Below are 16,207 nucleotides of genomic sequence, written 5' to 3'. Positions count from 1 at the left end.
ATCCCAGCTACTCTGGAGGCTGAGGCAGGAAAATCACCTGAACCCGGGAGGCAGGGGTTGCAGTGAGCCAAGATGGTGCCATTGCACTCCAGCCTGAGTAACAAGAGTGAAACTCCGTCTCAAAAAAAGAATTCCAACTGACCAAGTTTAGCGGACTGGAAAGACTAGAATCCAAGAATATTCTCTTTCTGGGCCACAGCATTTCACTTGATTATTAACCTTTTGGCTCCTAGCTCTCTTAACAGTAAACAGGTACTGGGAGCAGTGCTGGCCCCAGTGATATTCTTTCCCTCAGCAGAAAGATCCATGTGCCATCAATGATCGCTCATGTAAGAAATGCTGACATTTCCCTCCTATTTTTCCTCTTAAAGTATATACTAATATTTGACTTCTTCCCAATGCATCCCGACCCACCCTTTCTATCCCTCAAACCAAAACCAGAGAGATCCTGGTGAGAGCTTCATTTGAAGGCTGACCCACACTGGGTCTGAGCAGCAGTCCTGCTACCTGAAGTCCCCCTTGATGGGGTAATTGTGGCTTTGCTTGTAATCGCTCTCGCTCTGACCCCTCTCATGTTCTGCTTCCTTGCTGTGCAGTGCTGGGCCCTCACCCTGCTACCTGGGATTGCAGAGGTCCAAGATGGACAAGGTTGAGGCCAAACGCCACCATCTACTCTCCACCCTGACCTTATGGGTACTTCACTCTTAGAGGCAAAATCCTACATGGTTTCATTTTTGGCTGATGGTGTGCAAATAAAAAACTGCACATCCAAAGTCTTTCCTGTACAGTATTTGCGCCAACACTGCACATGGAAAAGGTGGCAATGTTTGTGGCTACCTACCCACCCATCATGCAGCTACACTTGCTGGAAAGTCTCGGAAATGCTGCTTTAGCTCTGCTCGTCCCTGACGTGAGCTGGGAACAAGGATGGTAAGAGGAAAGCACGCTGGTCCCCCTGCCCCAAAATACTGGTGTGAAAGGAGCACAAAGCCAGGAAAATGAGGAGCTGCTTGATGATAACTAGCACTATCAAGAGCTGGTTAGGCAGACAACCACACTTTTATTTTCCTTATGCTTTTTGACTGTAGATTTAATTTAATTTTGTCATGGCAGGATTAGCAACTGGGCCACAGAGGTGAAGGGACATTACAATAAGACAGCACATTAATCCTCTATCCCACCCAAGGCAGAAGCAAAACCAAACAAATAGCAGCTTCCTGGAAATTGAATTTCTGTTATCCAGATGTCAAAGATGTAATACCCCAATTACACAAACTATTGCCAGTGAAGCATGCCAGCGAATATGCAATGTAAATGGGGTGAGCGCAGAGCCACAAAACTGCACAGTCAGCATCTGGCTCTGTGAGTGAGTGATAATTAGCACTGTGTGTAGACACTAATAAACATTTATGTCTGAAATTACAACTTTTAGCAATGTTAATAAGGGATATATTGGCAATCTGTAAAATAAAAGGTCTTGAAAAGAATGTCATACATTAAGCAACGGCAGACATTTCCCGTTCCTGAACAATTTCCTTTTTCCCCCTAATTGCAAATGGCCCCGATGTTTTGCTGAGATATTAATTAACACAGGAACCTACCTAAAAAAATGGGTTGTGTCTCTTTGGCCTCCCCATTAACATCGTTGCTGAATTCTGGGCTCTTATACACCTCATGGTGATAATCTGGCATGAGAAAACAACCAAAAATTAGAATCCTAAGGACCTCAAGATAGGAATAAGCAGTAAAGTCTAGAATCTCATTCTATTTAGTACGTATACTCTATAATTTATAAATAAACTTTTTGAGAACTGAATTAATCACAGAATTTGTAGTCAATAATAATTCCTAAAACTTTACTTATTCTGGAGTACGCAAACTTGAAAGATTACTTTGGCTTTAGAAGACAGCTTTGCTTGATCACACCATTTTCACGGTAAATTGTACCCACAGATGCCAATTTTTAGGCTTTTCTTCTTTGAGGTGGCAAGTATGTTTGCCCAATCATAGAGCAGGGGAGGTTTCCAAATTTCTCTTCACAACCCATTTTCACCAGCATATCAACAGTATGCTTTAAAGTTAGCCAGCACTCTAGTTTTCTCAGTTTACCCAGAAAATCTCAGCCTTTAAGCAGCTTAAAGGCAAGCACACAAGAAAAATACTGATTTGTTATTTCAAATGTAGTATGATTTGGATAAGAAAGCAAGATTTTCATCTTTCACACAAGTGACTCTTTCGCATTCAGCTACTGCACTTTATTTAATATGCAACAGTTTATTTTCTAAAACTGCACCTGCAGAGAAAGAGAAGAATCAGACCTACAATTAAAAGAAAAAGAAAAAGAAAAAAGGAAAAACTTGCTACGTCAGTCAAAGTTTAAAATACAGTATTTTACAAGCTTCTCTATGGAGGCTACTGCACTTTTGCTTCTATTTTTGAAAAGCAAGGTCACTTAGGCATGAAAATAGAGGTTCCTCCTTAACACCTAGTCCCCTTCCTCTGGCCTTAGACCTCACAGGACAAAGTCAACAAAACTACTCTCACTTTTAAGATAAAGCAGTTAAGTTCTCTGAGGTCATCAATAAGAAGGCAGCCTACATTCCTGAATGAATCAGATAGCACCAACAGGGCGATCACCCAGAGACTTTTAAAAGTCCAAGTCACTGAGTAATCAACACGGATGTGGAAAAAAAAATTTACTCAGAAAGTGGGAAGAGCCAAGTATTTTGAATGCGTGAAACTATTTCAGGCCTCTTTCATTAAACAGTATCCAAACTAAATTAGGGAAGGCAGATAAGAATGGATCTTCAAAATGCCTATAATCAAAGCATTTTCAGATGAACCAAATCCACAGCTTAGCTAGCTTAGCTCAGTTTGAAAAATTCGATTACTTGCAATTGTCCACGATTTTTCACTAATTTTCATCAGTTTACACGTGACTTCTACAGGTTGTTGGCGTTTCTACCCTGATGCCAATGCTAGAGAAAACGACAGAGGAAAAGGGGACAGGCTGTGGTTTGGCTTTGACCTCAACTTGATTAAAAGACGACATTTAAACAGAGCGGGTCTAAACTCAATATGAGGACTTGTGACATTACAATGAAAAAAGTCACCTGCCCCTAATTAAAGATGACAATGCATTTTGAGATATATTTTCACGATGGCTCTTGAGTTACCTTTTTTTTTTTTTTAAAAAAAAAAGTCAAATCAGGAAGATAAAGACTTTTAACAAGTAACTGAACACAGACAAGACTGTATTCCACTTTCCCCTCCCTGACAAAATACAAACCCTAGAGTGTGGTGTACACCTGTTAATTCGTCAGGAACTAGATGGATTTCTTTTCTTTCTTTTCTTTTTTCTTTTTTTTTAAAGGATACTTATCTGACTGCTATGTGATCTAGTCTAAAACACCTTTCCAACCCAAATCAGCTAGCTAGAGATGTTGGATGTCAACAATTCCGCCTTAGGCTTGGACACGGCGTGAGCTTCTTTCTCCTTAAAAAGAACAACAGTCATCCTTTTTCCTCCTCCTCTTGGCGGGGGGAAGGGGGAAGACCCCAGAAAACAAAACCAGCAAATCTCTGGTCCGAGGGTCCACGCTCGGCCTGATGGCCAGGCAGGTCCGCGGCCGCCCCAGCCCAGCCCCGGAGGCGCCCCGAGGAGGGCTCGGGCCCCCCGGTGTCATTGTTTGCTAATTTCCTGAGCTGCCCTCCGACTTGTTTACGTTAAATAACACCCCGGCTCCCCCCGGCACAACTTTCCCCGCCGCCCGGCGTGTGCGGCCGCGGCCCTGCCTGCCAGCCCGGCGGAGGCACCGGGGGACCGGGAAGGACCGGGGGCTCCGGGAAGGCGCGCCCCCCAGCGTGGACCCCCGCGGGCAGCCGAGGGCGCGGCGCCCGCTTCCTGCCCCCGCCGCCCCGGCGGCCGCTTACCTCGGCTCACCAGTTTGAAGCTCTGGGATTTCCTGCTTCTTTTCCTCTCAGAGAACTCCATGGTGCGGGGAAGGCGGCGGCGGGGGCTGAGGAGGAGGCGGCGGCGGCGGCAGCGGCGGCGCGGGCTCGTGTCACCGCCGCGGAGCCGCCGGGACCAAGGTCCGCGCCTGGAGTCGGCGGGGGGAGGCCGCGGGACGGGAGGAACCACCGCGAGCCCGCTCGAGGCTGCAGGCGCGGGGCCCGGCGGCGTGGGCTCCCGGGCGAAGTTGCCCCCGCGCGGCGCCGCCTCCCGGTGCCCTAGGCGCCCCCGCGGCCCCCGCTCATGCCGGCCCGCGGGTTCCAATTTCCTTGGGACGGGCCGGGCGGGCCGGCGGCGGCGGCGGCGGGGGGGGGGACGGGGGGCGGCGGCCTTGGTCACCGGGAAGGGGGGCGGGGGCGGGGGCGGGGGCCCCGGAGACCGGCAGAGGGGGGGGCGGGTGGGGGGAGGTGCCGACAGGGGCTGGCCTGACCCCCGGGGAGGAGGCCGGGGGGGCGGCGGCCGGGACCCCGGGCCCCTGGCGGACCCGGCCCCATCCCCATCCCCGGGGGCCGCCGCCCCCTGGCCCCGAGGGGGCCGGGGGCCCGGCCACCCCGGCCGGCCGGCGGCCTGCCGCCGCCCGGGCCTCCGCTCGCAGACCCCGCTCGCAGGCGTCTCTCCGCCGCTTGCGGGGCCGAGCTCCTCCGTGCACCTCGCCGTGGAGGCGCGGACCGCCCCAGCAACCACCTCCCCGCCCTCACATTCCGGGCGCCCAGGGGCCCGACGCGCTGATTTTAAGCAAGTTTTAGGGGGGAAAAACTTACCCATCTGCGCTCTCTCTACAAGGACAGAGAGGAGGTTTTAGAATATTGTGGAGAAGAGTATAGTAGAGAGAGCTCCCATTCCCTAACCCAGGCTGGGTGGACGGTGGGAAGAGCCGAGTCACATTCAAGCAGAGCACTTGGAATAGGGGGCTTTTGTGGCCCTGGGGACTCTCAGGAGGCCATGGTCAAGGCAGGTGCAGGGGACTATGCTTCTCCAGGTCATATGTCGGAATCATGGACCCAAACACAAAGCGCTTACTAGTTTTGTGTAATATTCTTTTCGGAGGAGCAGACAGCGCGCTCCAGGCACCATTTTTCTCACATCTTTCGAGTGGGCCAGGAAAAGAATTTCACACCACCTGGGAATGGTACGACAGGAACACGATGGGACATGCGTGAAAGTATCTGCCAAACCCAACCAGGAAGCGGGTAAAGAGTCGGGGGATGGGGGGCTACCTCTCCAGCACGGGGCAAAGGCCAGTGGCCCCAAAAGAGTAGAGGAAAAAGAGGAGGTTGACAAATGTGATGAGTGTCACGTGGGTCTCACCCAAATGAGGCAGCCGCTGAGGAACCGCTCTTACTTCAGAGACACAGAGTAGGACAACTGCCGAGGAAGGGGGACATTGAGGCAGCTTGCAGAAACACACCTGGAGAAACAGAACCAAAGAGCAGGGTAACCAGCAAACCAGGCAGTGGAGGCAGGGATGGGTACCCATCCCGAAGTCTTGGGTGGTACCAAAGGCGGCACACCCGGAAGGCTGGCGTGGAGGGGAGAGGGAGAACTGTTTCTTCCGTTCAATAAAGCAAATCCTTCAACAAGAGGTTCTTAACCTTTTTGGTCACTGTTTCCTTTGAGATTATGTTCAAAGCTCGAGGGCCTTTTTCCCAGAAAATATGTATGGGGCACATAAAATTTAGTATAGATTTATTGGAGTTCTTAGACGCTCCTTGCTGCTCTCAGAAAATTAGTGGTAACAGTGATTAAAGCAACTACCCTATTTGGGTTTCTTCCTTCCCTGGCACCCCTTTCTTTAAAATCAGGCGTAAAAACCTGAAGATGTTTTGGATTTTTTTTTTTTTTTTTTTGAGACAGTTTCATTCTGTCGCCCAGGATGGAGTGCAGTGGTGCGATCTCAGCTTACTGCAGCCTCCACCTCCCGGGTTCAAGCGATTCTTCTGCCTCAGCCTCCCAAGTAGCTAGGATTACAGGCATGGGCCACCACGCCTAGCTAATTTTTTGTATTTTTAGTAGAGATGGGGTTTCGCCATGTTGTCCAGGCTGGTTTCAAACTCCTGACCTCAAGTGATCAGCCCGCCTAGGCCTCCCAAAGTGCTGGCATTACAGGCGTGAACCACCACGTCCGGCTGTTTTGGACGTTTTTAAAGAAACAAAGCATACAATTTTGTTCCCCAGGCTGGGATCCATTCTTTCTTTATGTAATGCCTTTTAAAATATTATTCTCAAAGCCATAAGGCTAAGTTCTACACTGACTGAGGAACTTCCCGGATCGTTCATGCTTTAGAGCATATAATGAGATTTTATTATGCTTGAACTATGATGAACTCAGTGAAGGTGTCATCCCAAGAAGTAAATCCCTGGAGAAGGTATTAACAACTTAGCATTTTCAGTTCAAGTGGGAATGCAAATTCCATTTACTGAAGAGAATATTTTTGATATAGTTAAGAATAAAATATTTGAGTAAGAATATTTTTAAATAGTAGTCATTTCTCCTTGACCCTTTTTAAGCTGGCTTTCCAAAGATGGTCTATGAGTGAGTTGGCCTGCAGAGGACACAGGCTAGGCTTGTCTTATTAACTTTTAGAGAAAATAAATGTCTATTTACTCAGCATCTTATGCAAATCACTATGCTCTTATCTAACAAAAATGTATATATCACATTTAGTATTAAGATTAATAATAATGTTTAATTAAAATGAGATTGCTTGGGGCCAGGCGTGGTGGCTTACACCTGTAATCCCAACATTTTGGGATACAGAAGGATTCCTTAAGGCCAGGAATTCAAGACCAACCCGGATAACATCGTGAGACCCGGTCTCTACCAAAAAATTAAAATATAAAATAAAACATAAAGTGAGATTGCTTTAAGTAGCAGGTATCCATATAGTAGCTGCTCCTTATCCTTGGGGAATATGTCCAAGACCTTCAGTGGATGTCTGAACCTAAGGATAGTACTGAACCCCATATATACTATGTTAGTATCAAACCCCATATATGCTATGTTTTTTTTGTTTTATGTTTTCTAATAACCAAGCCAACTACCAAGTGATTAACGAGCAGATAGTGCAGACAACGTGAATATGCTAGGTTAAAGAATGATTCCCATTTCGTGCTGGAAGGAGCGGGTTAGCTAAAGATTTCATCATGCCACTCAAAATGGGGCACAATTTTAAATTGATGAATCGTTTATTTCTGGAAGTTTCCATTCAATATTTGCAGGCCATAGGTGACTGCGGGTAACTGAAATCATGGGTAAAGGGGGACTACTGTATTAGCCTGTTCGGGCTATCTTAACAAATACCACATACTGGGTGACTTAACAGCAATTTATTTTCTTACCATTCTAAAGGCTGCAAGTTTCAGATCTAGGTCTGGCAGGGTCAGTTTCTGGTGAGGGCCCTCTTCTTAGCTTGCACACCGCTACCCTTACATGGCATAGGAAGAGAGCGGTCTTTCTCTCCCTCTTCTTATAAGGCCACCAATCTTATCAAATTAGGGCTCCGCCTTTATGATCTCTTTTAACCTTAATTACCTTCTATTAAAGGTTCAGTCTCCAGATACAGTCACATTAGGAGTTAGCGATTCAACATACGAGTTTGTGGGGGACACAGATCAGTCTGTAGCCATCTTGTTTTCATTCAAATATAGCGTCTGTATTGGGGGGTCCTGGAAAGTTTTCTAGGGGATCTACTGAAATCGTTTCTTTACCTCATTCTTTCCAATTTTAGTATATGTGCTGCTGAAGCTAGCACTCTGCCTCATTCTTAAAGGCCCCCTAAAGCTCCAGAACCACAGGTTTATGTGTTACTGGAGATCAGAGATAATTGGTCAAATATTCAATGACATCATGCAGGGCAAACATTTTATTATATGGCCATGCTTAAACCCACTTGATTATAAAGATTACATGTTGGTTTCAATCTTTGACAAAGCCAGATAATTTGGCCAGAAAACGTGAAGTAACCTTAACCCTAATACTTGAAATGCTTTTCCTGAAAACTGTCCTGAGAGGAATAGCATTATGAAAAGTTTCATCTTTATTTAGAGCTCTGCTGTCGAATAGAAATACAATGCAAGCTATGTATATAATTTAAAATGTCCTATTAGCCACACTGAAAAAAGTAAAAATAAACAGATGAAATTCATTTTAATAATTTATCTTATTTAACTGAATACATTAAAATATTATCATTTTGACACATAATATGAGAATATTATTATTGAGATAGTTTATGTGCTTTTTCTTATCCAAAGTCTTGAAATTGGTATGCATCTTACCCTCAGATTACAAATCAATTCAAACTAGCCAAATTTCAAATCGTCCACAGTCACATGTAGTTAGTAGTGACCATATTGGGCAGCTCAGATTTAGAAGGAATGTATGATTTGAACCATGCTATGTACGTAGATGTAGTATGTCTACAACTTGATTATTGTTTAACTGTTTTATTAAGACACCTCAGAAAGAAGATAAGCAGAATGAGGTTATTGGGCTTCAGGCTTTTTATAATCTTTGATTGGATTTTCTGGAATTGAATATCCTGTCATTAAATAGATTCTGGGAATCCTTCAGGAAGATTTAATATGTATAAATATCCACTTTTCAACATTAGGACAATCACCCATCAGACGGTCATGGAAGGAATAGATGCCCTCCTTTTAGCTGCTGTTTCCCAAGTGTTGCTGGCCTAATGCAGTTTCTACACCCGTTTACTTCATTGGTTTTGGTGATTGTAATTTAAGAGAAAGGAGGCAGTATTTATAAGAGATTTCATAAGTGAAAATGAGAGTTGGAATGTTCCACCAATAATATTACCTTATATTTATATGGGGCTTCTTTTATAGCTCAAGCATATGTATGCATTATCTAACTCTTAATAGCTCTATGAGATTGGTATGTATTAATATTCCAATTTTGCAAATGAGAAAAATCCATTCTGAAGTCCATTTTTTTAGTGAAACTAGAATGGTCTGCTGTTTCCTGACTCTTAAATATGATGCATTAACCTTAATTTTTTTTACTTGGTTCTTTAAAATACTTTTTTTTGGTTCTTTTTAAGATCTACCTTATATATGATAAAGAACACAAACCTTAAGTGGATATCTCAATTAATTTGTTTTACTTATATATACATCCATGTATCCCCCACCCTGATGAAGATTTAGAACTTTTCCAGCACACCAGTAGGCTTCCCTGAGGCCCCTCAAAGTAGATCGCCCCCTAAGGAAACCACACTTGTAACCTTTATCACAATAGCTTGGGTTTGCCTGCTCTTAAACTTCATATAAATGGAGTCATACAGTGTGTACTATTTTTTTGTCTGACTTCTTTTGCTTAATGTTATGCCTGTGAGATTCATTCATGACATTGGCTATAGCAGTAGTTCATCACTTTTCATTGCTGTACATTATTTCATTATAAGAATGTAGCACAATTTTTAATTTACTGTTGATGGATATTCTTGTACATTTTTGTTCATGTCTTTTGGTGCACATAAGCACACTTTATCTCACATATATCCATGAGTAGGATTGCTGTATTATAGTATATACATTTGTTTAGATCTAGTAGACTACTATTAAAATAGTTTTTCTAAGTAATTCCTTTTTTATTTTTTTGTGACAATCTTGCTCTGTCACCCAGGCTGGAGTGCAGTGGTGCAATCTTGGCTCACTACGGCCTTTGCCTCCTGGGTTCAAGCAACTCTCCTGCCTCAGCCTCCCTAGTAGCTGGGATTACAGGTGCGTGCCACCACGCCCAGCTAATTTTTTGTATTTTCAGTAGATACGGGGTTTTGCTCTGTTGGCCAGGCTGTTCTTGAACTCCTGGCCTCAAGTGATGCATCTGCCTCAGCCTCACAAAGTGCTGGGGTTACAGGCATGAGCCACTGCACTCAGCCATTTTTCTAAGTAATTCTATCTGTATATACCCCCACCTACAGTGTATGAGAGTCCTAGTTGTTTCATATCTTCACCAACACTTGATATTATCGGTCCTGTTAATTTTAGCCATCGTGAGAGGGTGTAGTGGTATCTTAGCTCACTGGGATTTTAAGCATTCCCCAATTGTCCAGTGACATTAAGCACATTTTCTTATGCATATTGGTCATTTGGACATCCTCTTTTGTAATGAGCACTTTCAATCTTTTGCACATTCAAAAATTTTTGAGTTGTTGGTCTTTTGAAAATTATTAGGTTGGGCTGGGCACGGTGGCTCACAGCTGTAATCCCAGTAGTTTAGGAGGCCGAAGCAGGCAGACCACCTGAGGTCAGGAGTTCGAGACCAGCCTGGCCAGCATGGTGAAACCCTGTCTCTACTAAAAATACAAAAATTAGCCAGGTGTGGTGGCAGGCACCTGTAATCCCAGCTACTTGGGAGGCTGAGGCAGGAGAATTGCTTGAACCCAGGAGGCAGAGGTTGCAGTGAGCTGAGATCGCGACATTAGAACTCCAGCCTGGGGGACAAGAGGGAGGCTTCATCTAAAAAAAAAAAAAAAAAAATTATTAGGTTGGTGCAAAAGTAGTTGCAGTTTTGCCATTTGAAGTTCTTTTTATATTCTAGATATGTATTTTGGAGGATATTTGTATTACAAATGTCTTCTCACAATCTGTAGCTCGTGCTTTCGTCTTAATGTTCTTAATTTTAATGAAGCTAAGTTTACAAATGTTTTTATGTCATGTTAAGAAATTTTCTTCTATCTGCGTAAACTTTTCTCTTAAGCTTGAATTTGTCAGTGTATCAGTTTCCTGAGGCTGCTGTAACAAATGACTACAAACTTGGTGGCTTAAAACAATAAAAATTTGCTATTTCACCATTCTAGAGGCCAGAAGTGTGAAATCAGTAGCACTGGGCTGAAATCAAGGCATCCTCCAGGCTAAGGTCCATCCAGAGGCTCTCGAGGAAAGTTGTGCCTTGCCTCTTCTTGTTCTTTCCTCTTCCAGCTTCTGCAGGATGCTGGCATTCCTTGGATTATGGCCGCATCACTCCAATCTCTGCATTGCTCTCTCTGTCTTCACATCACCATCTCCTGTTCCTGTGTGTGGAAGTCTCCTCCTCATCTCTTATAAGGACACTTATAATGACATTTAGGGCATACTCAGATAATCCGGGATAATCTCCCTTCACAAGATCCTTAACTAATCACACCTGCAAACCACCCCCCCTCCTTTTTTCTTTTTCCAAATAAGGCAACATTCACAGTTCCAAGGATTAGGATGTAGAGATCTTTCAGAGATTCCTTTTTTCTCCTCCCAGTCAAATTGATTCTGGAGCAACTAAACCCCGAGACAAGACAGTGATATTACAGATGAAACTCTGGCTGGGTTTAGGGAGACTAGCTTACCACTCACCATGCAAGTTTCTATTATTTGTAAGTTTCAGTTTCATTATCTATAGAAAGAATAACATGTGCCTTATCAACTCCGCCAAGTTTTTTGCAGGTGAAATCCTGCATGTGAAAGTGATTTGAAAAATTCAAATTTAGGATCATTTGGTATTAGTCCATGCCATACCTGAGATGAAATTGAGCACCTTACCATGATATTGCAATTCTCATTGTTGCAATTGATTGAAACTCCTAGGTAAGTAAATACCTCTGGCAGCATTAGAAGTATTCAGACTGCAGGCAGTGTTAACCCGAATTTTATCCCAAACATTTGTGACAGCGTAGCATAGGAGTTTATGGCATACACTCTGGAGACTTCCTGGGTTTGAAACCCAGGTTTATTACTTCGTGGTGGTACAACCCTGACCAATTCTGTATCTGATACACCACATTACCCTACTCGTACTATATCCAGGGAAAATTTAATGTAAATAATTGTTAACTCTTAGAAGACAGTTGCTAAAAGAGGTAATAGAGGTGTCTAAGAGGTACAGAAGTAGCAGTTGCACAGAAGCAGCCACTGCCTCTTGCTGAGGGAAAGGGGATGCTAAAGGGAGGAGGGAGGAGGAGGGAGGAGGAGGAAGGAGGAGGAAGGAGGAGGAAGGAGGAGGAAGGAGGAGGGTCCCCCTACCCCCCACCCCCCAGGCAGGGATTCAGTCTTATTTTTTAAGAGCACACAACCTGCTGCAGGCAAATGACTTTCCAGAAGGCGAGGGCCAGAGCTAGTCTGCAGAAGCAGCTACCTGTAAGAACACAGTGGCCTGAGCATGCGGTTGGAGCTCTACCAAGGTGGCCCCTGAGCTCCCACACTGAACAGGAACAATGGAGGACCAGATCCTGCATGGGAAGGGGCTTCCCAGGACTGTGGCCCTGCGGCGTCCCTCTGGTGCCCTCTGTTGACAAGACCTAATGTGCCGCCAGCTCCAGGGTCACAAAGCAGGGTGGCTGTGCAGCGGAGAGGCAAGCCATTGAGGACTGGCAGTTCTGTGTTCTCTTATACCTTATTTTCTTCACCTGGAAACTGGGATACTAATTGTACCTCTCACATATTGTGAAGAGTGAATGAACTGATGCACTTAAGTGCTTACCCCAGGGGCTAGTGTGATCTATGTCAGCTCTTCCAGTCGGCTCTTATTTATTCAAGATACCAGGCCTGTGGGATGAGCTAATATAAAAAGACAAGCAAGACACAGCCTGTGCCCTCATGGAGCCTCATCTCTAGTGCCTTTAAGAAGATTGTCAGATTTTTAGTTATACCTAATGCTAAATGACGAGTTAATGGGTGCAGGAAATCAACATGGCACCTGGATACATATGTAACAAACCTGCACATTGTGCACATGTACCCTAAAACCTAAAGTATAATAACAATAAAAAAAAAAAAAAAAGAAGATTGTCAGATTTGGCCAGACACAGTAGCTCACGTCTGTAATCCCAGCACTTTGGGAGGCCAGGGCGGGTGGATCACTTGAGGTCAGGAGTTAGAGACCAGCCTGGCCAACATGGTGAAACCCTACCTCTGCCAAAATGCAAAAATTAGGCTTGTGTGATGGCTCATGCCTGTAGTCCCAGCTGCTCAGGAGGCTGAGTCTGGAGAATCACTTGAACTCTGGAGGCAGAAGAAGTTGCAGTGAGCCAAAATTGCACCACTGCACTCCAGCCTGGGTGACAGAGGGAGACTGTCTCAAAAAAAAAAAAAAAAAAAAATTTGTCAGATTTGAGCTTCTTCCTGCTTTATTGATTAGGGATTAATACGATCTCAAAGCTTACCATTAGGAATTTAAAGAACTTCGTTCCACAGTATAATAAGTTTTTGTTTTCTTGTCTAGCTCTTTCTAGCAGAGAAGTATGCATATCTTTGATTCCTTAGAGAATCAGTGCCAAGTAAATGAATTCATTCCTTCAACCAATATCTACTGACTACCTAGGATGAGCCAGGCAGGCTTCTAGAATTGGGGGGCTCAGAAGTGAACAATACAAAACACATTTTCTGTCCTTGTGGAGTTTAAATTCTAGGTGGGAAGCCGGGGGGAGATAGACAATAAATAAACTAAAATGTGGGATCAGTGATAAATACTGTGAAGAAAAAAACTGGGAACAGAGATGGACTTGATTCTTTCCCAAGCCTCACTGTCCCAGGCATGTGAATCAGAGTGACTCCATCTTGAATGGGAGCTGGGTACAATGAGGCTGAGACCTGCTGGGCTGCATTCCCAGACGGTTAAGGCATTCTAAGTCACAGGATGAGATAGGAGGTCGGCACAAGATACAGGTCACAAAGACCTTGCTGATAAAACAGGTTGCAGTAAAGAAGCTGGCCCAAGATGGCCCCGAGAGTGACCTCTGGTCATCCTCACTGCTACATTTCAGCGCTAGGACAGTTTACAAATGCCATGGCAACATCAGGAAGTTACCTTATATGGTCTAAAAAGGGGAGGCATGGCCGGGCATAGTGGCTCACGCCTGTAATCCCAGCACTTTCGGAGGCCAAGGCGGGCGGATCACGATGTCAGGAAATCGAGACTATCCTGGCTAACCCGGTGAAACCCCGTCTCTATTAAAAATACAAAAAAATTAGCTGGGTATGGTGGTGGGTGCCTGTAATCCCAGCTACTCAGGAGGCTGAGGCAGGAGGGAGGCGGAGCTTGCAGTGAGCCCAGATGGCGCCACTGCACTCCAGCCTGGGCGACAGAGCAAGACTCTGTCTCCAAAAAAAAAAAAAAAAAAGAAAGAAAAAAAAGAAAAAAGGGGGGGGCATAAATAATCCACCCCTTGTCTAGCGTATAATTGAGAAATAACCATGAAAATAGGCAACCAGCAGCCCTGGGGCTGCTCTATCTGTGGAGTAGCCATTTTTTTATCCCTTTACTTTCCTAGTAAACTTTCACTTTATGGACTCGCTCTGAATTCTTCCTTGTGTGAGATCCAAGAACCCTCTCTTGGAGTCTGGATACGGACCCCTTTCTCGCAACATCATTACGGAAAAAGAATGTGGGTGGTGGTAGTGGTGGTGGTAGTGGTGGTGGTTGGGGGGTGTGTGTGTGTGTTTCAATGCCAGCTCCATGTCTGTAATTCTCTGTCAGTGTGGAAGTCAGAAATTCCCGAATCTCCGGAGAGCCTGTGCTGGGAAGTTTTTCCTTTGCACATAGAGATTTTGGTTAAATTTGAGGGAGGTTCTCCTTTTAAAAAATCTTTCCTTCATATTATAAACATGTTCAGTCCTTCAGGACATTCAGATGCATTAGCAAATACCCGGTGGGTGATGAAGTCCTCTCCCAATGGACAATCTTTATTCTCTCCCGACCGCCCAACTAAGGCAATTACATCTGATGCGCTGCTAAACCCACTGCAACCTCCGCCTCCCAGTTCAAGCGATTATCCTGCCTCAGCCTCCTGATAAACCCAATCTTTTTCACCTGTGCCGACATCGCCTTCAATCTGAACGGGCCCTCCACATTACATTCTCTTTTTAACATTCTTCCTTTTTTAAATATGAATATATTTATATCAGAAATGGCCAATCTCCAACCTATGAAGTAAAGGTAGAAGTTTTAGACTAATCACTTTCATTTAGTTCCACCATTCCAAAGACCTTGGAAACAGGTCTGAAAATCATAGGAACCACAAATTTAAAAAGTGTTAGTTTGATATGTCTGAAATTAATGCCTTAATTTATTCACCACAGAATGTCTTCACACATCGCTGTTTTCTGTAATTTATACCATATACTGTCTACTCAAGTTAATGTGTGAAGCACAGTTAAATTATACCTAAAAAGGAATATGAAAATTATCTACAAGGCAGTGACGGGAAGAGGGTCTAACTAGGAGTAATGGGGCAAAATTTAAATGAGACAAATTGTAATATAAGTTTTAGAAAAACTGTCAGGTATTTCAGCCTAACTGGAATAAGCTCCTCAGAAAAAGACTTCAAGACATTTAGAGTACTGAGAATGGAATGGACAGAGCTCTAGAAAATATTTCTGTAGGGAATGTGTAATTGTTCATGTGGCCTCAAAACCAGAGTAGATAATCAAATAACCTTTTTATTTTTATTTTTATTTTTTTGAGATGGAGTCTTGCTCTGTTGCCCAGGCTGGAGTGTGATGGGTGTGATCTCATCTCACTGCAACCTCTGCCTCCTGGGTTCAAGTGATCCTCCTTCCTCAGCCTCCAGAGTAGCTGGGATTACAGGCATGCACCACCACGCCTGGCTAATTTTGTATTTTTAGTAAAGTCGGGGGTTTCTCCACGTTGGTCAGGCTGGTCTGGAACTCCCAATCTCAGGTGATCCACCCACCTCGGCCTGCCAAAGTACTGGGATTACAGGTTCAAATAACCTTTTATGTGTCTCATATCTTCAATTTTCAATCTTTGGTTAATCATGTCGAGGAAGGTTTGAGATAAAGATCAAATGAACAATTCTAGAGAAAAGACAGACATATTTTGTCAATATGGTTTCATTTTGTTCTTTTTCCTGATGTGTATAGCATGCTGGCACTTTCATTCATTTTCTTATGGCTAATTTAACTCTAGTGGAGGTTGCCAAACTGATAACTCAGGAGACTGAAGTCTATTATACACTTCCCTGACTTTGCACTTCAGTCTCATTCTAAAGGTGTCTGTGTGAGAACTGTCAAGGCAAGAGAATCTCTGTGATTCCGTTCTGTTTTATTTTTTTTAATTTTTTTTTTTTTTTTTGAGACGGAGTCTCGCTCTGTCGCCCAGGCTGGAGTGCAGTGGCGCGATCTCGGCTCACTGCAAGCTCCGCCTCCCGGGTTCACGCCATTCTCCTGCCTCAGCCTCTCCGA

At 44.3% G+C, this 16,207-nt stretch overlaps 1 protein-coding gene and 1 long non-coding RNA gene across 23 annotated transcripts in view; one reads left to right on the top strand and one right to left on the bottom strand.

Annotated features, from left to right (window-relative positions):
* BEND7 (BEN domain containing 7) overlaps positions 1 to 4,420 on the bottom strand; it is an 86,759-nt gene extending 82,339 nt beyond the window's left edge. For 10 of the 22 annotated variants that reach the window (XM_032158989.3, XM_058431713.1, XM_032753730.2 and 7 more), the window contains exons 1-2: positions 3,934 to 4,204; positions 1,602 to 1,685 (exon numbers count right to left, since the gene is read on the bottom strand). In XM_032158989.3, coding sequence (XP_032014880.1) covers positions 1,602 to 1,685; positions 3,934 to 3,994 — 145 coding nt within the window. In that variant the 5' untranslated portion in view covers positions 3,995 to 4,204. Of the gene's footprint in view, positions 1 to 1,601; positions 1,686 to 2,891; positions 2,995 to 3,289; positions 3,624 to 3,933 lie in introns of those variants that run through there. The other 12 variants (XM_032159049.2, XM_058431694.1, XM_058431705.1 and 9 more) reach the window with 7 other exon arrangements.
* A 192-nt stretch (positions 4,421 to 4,612) lies between these two features.
* On the top strand, positions 4,613 to 5,603 carry LOC131382022 (uncharacterized). Its single transcript, XR_009211172.1, has 2 exons — positions 4,613 to 5,141; positions 5,360 to 5,603. It is a non-coding gene; the product is annotated as an uncharacterized LOC131382022 (long non-coding RNA).
* The last annotated feature ends 10,604 nt before the right edge of the window (positions 5,604 to 16,207 follow it).

Source organism: Hylobates moloch, unplaced genomic scaffold (genome assembly GCF_009828535.3).
Source record: "Hylobates moloch isolate HMO894 unplaced genomic scaffold, HMol_V3 SCAFFOLD_2, whole genome shotgun sequence".
In the NCBI taxonomy this organism is placed as follows: Eukaryota; Metazoa; Chordata; class Mammalia; order Primates; family Hylobatidae; genus Hylobates; species Hylobates moloch.
The sequence above is the reverse complement of the archived record's forward strand: the minus strand, read 5'-3'. Positions and strand labels throughout refer to the sequence as shown.